Raw genomic sequence first — 11,258 nt, forward strand, 5'->3', positions numbered from 1 at the left:
TAGTAATAAAAGTAATAAACAACCATTACATTAAAAAGAAAGTGTTTACAAAGTATGTGGTTCATAAAACATAGACTACATATGAGTCATAGTGATCCTTACTGCATGTAACTCAACATATTCATACGATAACTAACTTACATCAATATGAGTCCTAGAAAGTTCAAATCAAGCAGGATTCAAGCATCTACAACTAATAACATTGCATAAATAGATCGTCCTATCTTAGAAGCTCCTAAAGATCTCTACTCATTGCATGCATCATTGCTAGCTCACACAACATGCATAAAGGCATCTCTCCTAATCAAGCATCCTACCATGCAACATTGAGCATATTCTTAGCTCTAATCTAGCATGTAGTTCTCATATACTCACATCAAACATCAATCATAAAACATGCATGGGTATTTTGGGAAATACTTACTTGAGCTCGGCTGATCGCATGCATCGCACCCTTTTTTATTTTTAAAAATTTCTTAGAAAATCATTTTCTTTTAGAAAATTTATAAACTACTCAGTTTGAGTTCAAGCACACCCGAGAGTATGTCTGAATCCCAACCAAGGTTCTGATACCAAATTGTGACGCCCCAAATTTCAACCCAAAAATTTCAATTAAAAATATAAGTGTTTATTCAAATCACAACTACAAAATCTTAAATAGGACCATTTAATCTTAAAACATTTATCAGAGTATCGTCAAAAGTTATCATGTGCACAAGTCTCCCATGGATATGATACAATCAATTCGTGCCCCTCCTTTATTATAAGAAAATCTTAAAACATTTAAACCATAAATCCTATGCACAAAGCTTAATGAGTTCCCCAAAATACCACACACATCACATCACAAATAAACAATTATGGGTTATCAACAACCCTGGAGACTACCTGAAGTCTCAGTGGGCAATAAGCATGCCCCGTAGGTTATCAGCAACCATCGAGACTACCCGAAGTCTCAGTAGGCAAACAACATGTCCTATGGGTTATCAATAACCCTGGAGACTACTCCAGGTCTTAGTATACCCAGTATCAAATATAATAGTAACAACAAATAAGACGTAGCTGGTCAAAAAGTATATACACAGTCAATCATGCAAGAGTCCCAAAGACAACAAGCATCCTACATACACAAGTTACTGGGCCGGTATTGGTGCCTTCGACCTACAAGCACAGTAAGAAAACTCACTTGAATCGAAGAAATTTGAAACACTACGATACGATCCCTTTTCCACACTGCTTGCACCCGTGAATCCACTAACACTTGATCCAGATAAATTCTTAATTAATAGCCCAAAATCCTCAAGTTTAACCCACGATCAAACTTGGTCAAAAGTCAACGATCAATGAAAGTCAAACTTTAGGTTGAGTATGCCTAGTGTACTCAGGTCGTACGCATGGCGTACTCACTATCCAGAATCGGGACCCCATACGAGTACGCGTAGCGTACTCAAAGGTACGCCCAACGTACTCGGTCAGATGACACTTTTCCATCAAGTGCTTATTCTCTTAATTCTTTCATCAAACACTCAGATCTAGTCCACAACATCAGTCTAAGTCATAAAGTTTCCACCTTTTTGTCTTTCCATGTCTAGAAAATGTCCAAAAGCCAAAACCTTAACTTATTAATCCATTAAGACATCATGACACTTTCATGGAAGGGATAAAAGGACCAAGATCATATTTTTATGGATCTTAATAGTTCCATAATAGATAAAGTTTCAAACTTTATCCATTAGAATGGTCCAAACCACCAAGATCTAGTTTTTAAGTCTCAAAGGGACCAAAAGAGCATATCTTTCAACTTAATTCATTAAGTCCAGGTTTCCAACATTTATATATGAATCAATATGATGTTTAGATGGATAAAGTTTCCAACTTTATCCATTACAAGGTCACAAACTTTCAAAATCTAAACTTTATGCACTAAAGTGACCAAAAGCTCATAACACCCAAGACTAGCTAGATCTATCAAATGCATCATCAAGATTCAAACTTTATATCTTTAGAAGAAAGATCAACGTGAAAAAAGTTTGGAGCTATAAGCTCCAATGCAACCAACACTTCTCTAAAGAGCTCATTCTTCTCTAAGATCATGGGCGGAGCTTTATTACAGCAAGGGGGCTATCCTCCCCCCTCCCCCCCCCCCCCCCCCCCTGTTTTTTGGTTATAAATAGTCCATATATTTTAATTTATATATATTAGGCCCAAAAATATAAAATTTAACTGTGGCCCCATGCTCACCAATTTGTATACATATTATATTTTTGGCATCCCCAAATCAAATGTTGAAGCTCCGTCCTTATCCAAGATGCACTAAGAACACTCTAAAGCACTCAAGATCCGCATCTTTTGCTCAAAAGACTCAAATTACACTACAAGAATAATGATCATTTGTGGCGACAGGTGTCGCCGCTAAAGGTCCCGATTGTTGCCGCTAATACCTTTAGCGGCGACCCATCGCCGCTAAAGGGTCGTCGCTGTTGGTTCGTCGCTAATACCCCATTTGTCGCTGCTAATGCTTATCGTCGCCGCTAATACCTTGTCATCACTAATACTTTACGTCGCCACTAAAAGTGTCGTCGCTAATTGTAGTTTTCTCTTTTTTTAGTTTTTTTAACATTCTTTCCATATACAAAACAAATGTTATAAAATTATAATAACTGTTATAAAAATATAAAAACTTTATAAAAACATATAACCAAAAACACATCCGTACATACACAAATACATACATAATACACATACAGAATCATATATATACATATACAAAATCATATATACATACATGATACACATACTAATACATAAATACATACATAATACACATATAAACACACACACACACACATATATATATATATATATATATATATACACACACACACACACACGTACATACTAATACACACAAATACATACATAATGCACGTATAAATACACACACACACACACACACATATATATATATACACACACACACACACAAAATAAACATTCTACATAAAAAAAATTAAATAAACATATATAAAATATGTGGTTGTGTGTAATCCGGTAGAGAAGCATGATGGTGACAAAGAAAAATGAGTTCACAATAGAGGGAAGAAGGAGCTGAAGGGGGTTATATCTGCGATAGATAGAGTATTGGCGACGGCACCTTTGAGGGGGAATTTTGATGGTCAAAATTTTTTAGTATTATCGGCGACAACTTTGGGAAGAAACTTTGGCGATCAAAATTTTCGAGTATTAGCGGCGACACCGTCGCCGCTATTGGTATGACCGTTATCGATTTTCAGTCTTTGGATTATGGACAAAATCAACAGCTAAGATTTCACCTTACATTTTCATGCGGATCGGAGTCGATAGACATTAGCAGCGATGCTTTTAGTGGCGACAACGATATTTAGCGGCGACACAAAGTTATGTGTCGCCGCTAAAGGTGGTTGTCACCGCTAATGTCTATTATTCTTGTAGTGAAACTAGGGTTAGGGTTTTAAAAATTACTTTTTTTCGTCGATGGTAGAAATTTATAATTTTACATATACTCCACATTAGATTTGAACGTATGTTTAAAAAAAATGCTTACAAAAATAATAACGTTATTGTTTTGGGGTGTTTGGGATTATTTAAAAAAAAAAAAACTTTTTATAAAAGAATTTTTCGATTAGTGACTTTTTTTAAAAGAAATTTTTTAAAATGTTTTTGTATTTGTTTTTGGGATAAAAACCTAATTTTTCAGTTAAAAAGTCCAAAATTTACAAAAAAAAAAAAAAAAAAAAAAAAAGAAAAAAAAGAAAAAAAAAAAATCAGTATTTTGGACTTTTAAAAACTCAAATTTTCCTTCTAATTCAAAAAAAACTCATTTTTAAAGATCTACGTTAGCAAACATCTTTTCGCAAATTTTTAACTTCTTAAAAAAGTTTAAAATTTGTTTTAAAAGCAATTCCAAACACCCTCTACCTACGTTGTAAATGGACAAAGAGTATTTTATTAGGGAGGTGTTTTTTAGTCAATAGGCTGAATCCGCCATTTGTGACCGATCGATATTTAACCCAACTACCATCATCATTTTTTATCAATTTCATTTTCACTTCTCTGTTTGCTTATCCCTGTGATGTTGAAACTAATTGCCGCCCCTGTATCTGACGCCTGGTCACGGTGGTGGGGATTCGGCTATGGCGATGAACTAGTCGCTAGCACCATTCTCATCATCGCCGCTATGTTTTCTATATTCTGGCTTGTACGGATCTTTATATCAAAGGACACCCAGCCGCCACTGCCGCCCGGCCCACGATCTCTGCCACTCGTCGGAAACCTCCTGTCTCTTGATCCTGAGCTCCACTCCTACTTCGCCACCCTTGCAAAAACCTACGGTCCCATTTCCAGGATCTGGCTCGGTAAAAGAGTGGGAATCGTGATCACCTCCCCGGCCCTAGCCCGTGAAGTTCTTAAGCTCAACGACACCACCTTCTCCAACCGTGACGTTCCTGTTGCAGGCATGGAGTTGACGTATGGTGGAAACGACATCGTCTGGTCCCCTTATGGTGATCAGTGGCGGATGTTGAGAAAGATTTGTGTTCATGAAATGCTTAGCAACAAAACTTTGGATTCCGTTTACTCTCTCCGGCGGAAAGAGATCCGGAACACAGTTAACTACTTTTACCGCCGTGTCGGGTCTCCGGTGAACTTAGGCGAGCAGATGTTTTTGACTGTGTTGAATGTGATTACCGGCATGATGTGGGGTGGCACCGTGAAGGCGGAGGATAGGGCGAGCCTAGGAGCGGAGTTCCGGCAAGTGGTCACCGAGATGACCGGATACTTGGGGATGCCGAACTTGTCTGACTTTTATCCGGGTTTGGCCAGGTTTGATCTTCAAGGAGTTAAAAAGAATATGAAATTGTTGGCGAAGAAATTCGATGTAATCTTTGAGACGATGATTGATCAAAGGAGGAAGATGGGTGGCGATGAAAACTCGGATTTTTTACAGTTTTTGTTGCAGCTTAAAGAAAATACAGATTCCAAAACACCATTCACAATGGCACACCTCAAAGCTTTGCTCATGGTAGAGATTACAGCTTATTAAACTAATTGACACCTTCATTTTCATCTAATTAATCTAAAACTCTTAATTTCAGGATATGGTGGTTGGAGGGACAGAAACGACTTCAAATACCGTCGAGTTTGCACTGGCTGAGATGATGAACAAACCGGAAATCCTGAAAAAGGCACAACAAGAATTAGAAACGGTGGTCGGAAAAGACAGCATAGTGGAAGAATCCCACATCAACAAACTGCCATATCTATACGCCATCATGAAAGAAGTTCTTCGTTTACACCCAACACTTCCATTGTTGATCCCACGTTGCCCTAGCGAGTCATGTGTGATTGGTGGCTACATGGTTCCTAAAGGTGCTCGAATGTTCATCAATGCATGGTCAATACATAGAGACCCTACGATTTGGGAAAACCCATTGGAGTTTCGACCTGAAAGGTTTTTGGATAGCAAGTGGGATTACAATGGCAATGACTTCAATTATCTTCCATTTGGTTCTGGAAGGAGGATATGTGCAGGGTTAGCAATGGCGGAGAGAATGTTTATGTTTTTGCTTGCATCGCTTGTTCATTCTTTTGATTGGGAATTGGGTCCTGGAGAGAAACATGATCTTTCTGAAAAGTTTGGGATTGTGTTGAAGAAGAAAGTTGCTCTCATTGCAATTCCGACACCAAGATTGTCGAGCCCTACAATGTACGAGTGAAGAAAAAGCTTCAAATGGGGTTATAAGTGTAAGTGATATATGATTTTCAGTCTAAACCATTGCAAGTAGTTTATACAAAATGTCTAAGATGAATATAGTTGTTTTTTACTCAATAAAGATGTTAAAGATTTCAGTGATTGTTAATAAATATTAAGAACTCGATAATAGATATCTTATACAATATATAAAAAAAACGATAAAATTAGAAACGTAATTTTTGTAAAAGGAAGAAACACAACTGGTGGGGCCATCTTACATATGATACGAAACATATATAAAAGGTAGCACCCATAAAACAAAACGCAAGGGCAGCAAAAACAAATTCCAACTTCTTGCTGCCATTGTTGACTGGAAAAGTATTATTTAAGATTTGAAATGCACGCGAGAAACAATAAACACAAAACAAATATATGAAAGCTAAAGGAGAGCCGTTTGATAAATAATAATAATAATAAATAAATAAATAAAAAAAAGGACATTCACAAAAATAACTATTTTTCTTAAGTATATCTAACGTTTTGATCCTATCTTATCTTAGAGAAGCGAAAACGGACATCAATTTTGAAATTTTGTCAAATTTAAAATACATTGCGTTATGTTTTGGAAAGATACAACTACCTTTGACCTATAAAATATATATTTTCAGGAATAATTGTTGACAAATAAAAATTATTAGTTTTGGAACATCCCTAGTAGGTAATCACCATTGAATTTCGAAATTCCTCCTTCGTAAAAGACAATAAATTTTGCTAGTTCCAAAGTATTTCAATTTGGAAATTCATTAGTCCTAAATTGTGATTTATTTGAGCGTATATTTGATAGTTTTGTAAATATACTTACTATCCCTTCAACGTTGCCATAGGATGTAGCGTTTATTTATTGTTTTATTATTTTGTAGTTGCTATTTGCAATTTATGCCAACCAATTTATGCAATGCATATCCATCTGCTTCTCATTTCTCAAGTTTCTATTCTTGTATTAACATTTCTCACTATATACCCCCGTTTTCACTCTGATTTTAGAAACATGAGACCACATAATGAGCTTGCAAAGTTCACTGTCTCTTTAGTCCCCGATACTTCACTCAAGACATAACTAGCATACTGCATACATGAATGCAATGGTTATGCTCAAAAGTCTTTTTTTTTTTTTTTTTTTTTCTAAACTTAAACATTCCTCACTCTTTAAAAATGTATTTTCGTACATAAATACATAACACATACAATACTTTATATAGATAATTCAAGTAGAGATACAATTATAAGCAATGGCAGAGCCACGTCATATTAAAGGGATATCCCCGCAAAAAAAAAAAAAAAAAAAAAAAAAAAAAAAAAAAAAAAAAACATGTAATATACTATAAGAAAACAATAAAAACCGGAATACTATTAGACAAAAAGTTCAATTTCCATAACAAAGTTACGTTTTAAAGTTCATATCTTCGATTTTTCATTTTACAAAAGCAATTAATTGCAAAGAGTAATAATCGATATTTGTAACATTCATTTCCATTCCGGTAATTAAATATTTTAATTGTTATAAAAGATAATAATAATATTAAAAGTAATACTCATATTAATAATAGAATTAAATCATTATTCTCTGAATAAACATTATATATATATATATATATATATATATATATATATATATATATATATATATATATATATATATATATATATATATATATATATATATATATATATATATATATATATCAAGGGGGTAAATAGCAATTTTCACAAAAAATTGTAATTAGATAAATTGGCTTAAGGGTAGATTCTGTTTATATGCTTAAACCCAAGTGGTCAATTGTGTCAAAAATGTAATATCTTCATCTGTTTGATAACGGCCAACACAGCTACGTATCCATGACTTTTTTGCTCGATTTAAACATACAAGTGCTCGAATTTTTGAAAGCCTTTTAACGCTTACCCTTAGTAACCTTCCCTTGGACCATTTGAATCGCTTCTCCCTCCCTCTTAGCTAGCAAACCCAAGAGAAAAAGACTGAAAAATGAGTGAGGTCGGTCAGGGTTTTAGTAGGAAAGAAGACACTTCAAGCTCAACATAAACGAAATATACTGTTGAAATTTTTTTAGGGGTATCCTGGGATACCCCAGGCTCCAATATGGATCCGTCTATGATTATAAGAAATCAATTAACACCAAAAATAAGTTTAATGACATGTATTCTTGAGAATAACTTATATGGATGTGAAATAAGCAATCGGCATTAAATTATCTCATATTTGTATTTGAACATATCAAAATCCTAAGCATCGTCTTTGCTCGGTTAAGCATCCCTATGATACCGTATAGTATTTATCTCATAAATAAAACATTGAAAAAATGAAGTCGTCTTAAATATATTTATTCCGACAGTTATGCCCATTTAATGTATTTTATTAGAATTGCCTTATTCCCATTCAAAATGTAATCCATTAATTAACTGGCTGACAATACAACCCAAAGAAATAAACAAGTAAAGCGATCCATATAACTGCCTATCTAAATTGTTTGATATATAATAGACTATATAACCTTTTGATGTGTAAAATTCTAATTATCCACAAATTATATGATTTCTCATTTAGAATTTTATACTACTAAGTCTAGGCCCAATAATTTGAGCCCACCAAACAACATGAATCCATTTCATCACAATCTCTATACTCTTATGGGATACAATTTAGGTTCAATAATTTGATGACATATACGATCCAAAATTTCAAAAATGATTGTGGGGTTCTTATATTCGATTACATATATGCATTCTTTGTTTTAATTCTAGAACTCCATTATACATCCTTCCATTCTCATTTTTTTTCATTTTTTTACCCTAATCTAGTAATAACTTAACTTATTTAAAATACATACACAACAAAATATAAAACAAACTACACCATTAAAACGTCTCGTCAATATGCTCAAAACAAAGAGCAATGATGAATATATAAAAATTACTAAAGAGCAATAATGAATATATAAAACCACTAAAAATATCTTATCGCTATAAAAGACTACTAAACGTTTAATACATTTATTAAAATGGTTTTTTTTAGCTGTTATAGACTATTATAATATAAAAATTTCTTTTGGTTTATGATTTAACATACAAAATACAGGTTTAATAAATAAATAAAATGTTGCTACCCATTTATAAACCACTTAAAGTTTTATAGATAGTAAAATATGTTTATATAATGTATAGATTCATATAATCAAGAACAATCAAACAATCAAAAGCATTTAGACTGGTAGGTGTAGTCAACACACCAGCGTTATTTGAAAAAAAAAAAAAAAAAACGTTATAACGTGTTATGGTGTTAACAAAGAGCAACACGCAGATTAATAATGCCTGATAACGGGAAAGGGGCGGTGTTCGCGTGTTATAACACCCAATAACTCCCAATAGCACCCCTTGGTTGTTGCCCATACCCACACTCTCTTATAGACAAAATAAGTTTGAAAAGAATTGTTAAAATAGAAGAGTTAAAGAATATCCTAAAAGAGAAACAATCATGCATGTTTGGCAAGAATGTTACACCCTCTGCACATATCAAGTGAATTACCCTCTTTAAAAGCAGACTCCATGAAGCTGATGTAAGAGATTCTACAATGAAGCTTGAACGATCATACTATCAATATATATCAAGTCATTAGCACTAATATTAATATAGGGCTTTTGTTGATACAGAAGTAGCATTTTTGTTGGAAGAGAAAAAGAAAGTAAAGGTCATGAAGACAACAAAAGTTCAGCTGTAACCCCATAAAAGTAGCTTACATTATTGTTATAAGCAGCGCATATAATATTCTCTGTGGATGGTTTCTCACATAAGATCATTTCAATGGTCATTGTAACAATCTACACATAGCCATCATGGCAATTATACCAGTCTATGAGTTAGAAGAAGAAACAACTTATAACATTCAGTGGTAATGAAATTCGTTAGTGACCACTTCATCGACGACATTGAGCTTTCTTTCTAAGTAATCGAATACTTATTTCATTTCATGAATCGACATTAATCTACAGTTTTCCTCCATTTTTCATTTTCGTAGAAAGTCAATTTTAACCTCTTTTCTTCAAAAAATGTAATACTTGCTGTGTGTGTGTTTGAGAGAGAGAGAGAGAGAGAGAGAGAGAGAGAGAGAGAGAGAGAGCATATAGAATGATGATGGAAGGAGGGGGAGAGGGCGCAACTTCCGAGACGACCAAAAAACATTGATTGAGGAGCTTACGGTGGTCCGATGGATCGTCTTCTCTGAGCAGAAGCCAGAAGGGAGAGGAAAGGCCACATCTCATTATTTGAAAACTGCAAATCTAGTCCCGTGTTTATCATCAAACTACACCCTTTGGTCCCCGTAAATAATTAAGGTCTATGTCTTAAACTTTTAATTTTCCATAATTATACTCCTGATCTACTCCTTAATTTATCTATATCCACGACATGACTTGAACACTCAACATCAAAAAAGGAGGCAACATCAGATACAGCTGGGTTAGAATCCCTTTGGTATCTGCACCACTTATGGTCTTCTATATGGGAGAGACCACATCAATGAAAGGGTTCAAACTTTTGTTTTGATTTGTTTTTCTCTAAGGATCATTGTTGTTTTGACTTGTTGACTAGTGTTTGGAACAAATATGTTTTTATAAGCTTATAAATTTACCACTTCATTATATTTTTTTCACATTATTCTATTTTTCTTCTATTACACATACATATATAAATACATTTTATCAACTTACTTTCCCACCATGGAACAAAATCTCAACACTCTACTAACAAATAAAAAATGGATTATTGATAAATCGTTTTTGTTAGACACGACACCACATCAATTTCCGAGCTTAGACTCCCCACAATGTAGTTCCAGTGAATTTGCTCCAAATCTCCATATCCCACGACAACCAATTTTCCAACATTCTTTTTCACAACAATTTTTTTTCCAACAAACCGTTTTCATGTATGATGTAGCAACAATCTTTCACGCAACCACAACTAATATTGGATTCTCCAAGTATTGGTAACACAATTCGAGCAACCAAAACAATCAAAAAGAAAAAGGGGAAAGGCCTAAACCCATTCCAACGAGATGGAAAAAGTGGACGGAAAATGAAGAAACCAATTTAGCCAAAGGCTTGGATTTAAGCTAGCCAAGACACAATCAAAGGAAATGTTTAGATAGTGGAGATGCCACCATTATAGAACGTAAAATTTTATATGTTGGTGATACGAGCAGCTCTAGAAAGCGAAAAAAGAAATCTCAATTCATATAATCAAAGAACAAATGAACAATGAAACAATCAAAAGCATTTATAGACAAAATTAAGTTTAAAAAGTATCTTTAAAATGGAAGAGTTAAAGAATCACGCATGTTTGGCAAGAATGTTACACATTGGGCACATAAAATTACGACTAAAATAGTTAACAGTAGTTAACTAAGAGAAGAAAATGTGAGCTTTGTAAATCTGGTTCAGACAAAACATCGTGATC

General features: G+C 34.0%; 1 protein-coding gene across 1 annotated transcript; it reads left to right on the forward strand.

Moving 5' to 3' along the window:
• Window positions 1-4,024: 4,024 nt before the first annotated feature.
• LOC145034249 (flavonoid 3'-monooxygenase CYP75B137-like) lies at window positions 4,025-5,901 on the forward strand. Its single transcript, XM_078982622.1, has 2 exons — window positions 4,025-5,059; window positions 5,133-5,901. Exons 1-2 carry the CDS (start codon window positions 4,112-4,114, stop codon window positions 5,751-5,753), a joined length of 1,569 nt encoding a protein of 522 aa, XP_078838748.1. The 5' UTR covers window positions 4,025-4,111; the 3' UTR covers window positions 5,754-5,901.
• The last annotated feature ends 5,357 nt before the right edge of the window (window positions 5,902-11,258 follow it).

The sequence above is a fragment of the Lactuca saligna genome, chromosome 3, assembly GCF_052625555.1.
Source record: "Lactuca saligna cultivar CGN05327 chromosome 3, ASM5262555v1, whole genome shotgun sequence".
NCBI classification, from domain to species: domain Eukaryota; kingdom Viridiplantae; phylum Streptophyta; class Magnoliopsida; order Asterales; family Asteraceae; genus Lactuca; species Lactuca saligna.

Coding starts and splice junctions, on each gene's coding strand:
- LOC145034249 (XM_078982622.1), top strand. CDS start 4,112: ATGTTGAAACTAATTGCCGCCCCTGTATCTGACGCCTGGTCACGGTGG. Junction 5,060..5,132: donor ACCTCAAAGCTTTGCTCATG/GTAGAGATTACA, acceptor TCTTAATTTCAG/GATATGGTGGTTGGAGGGAC.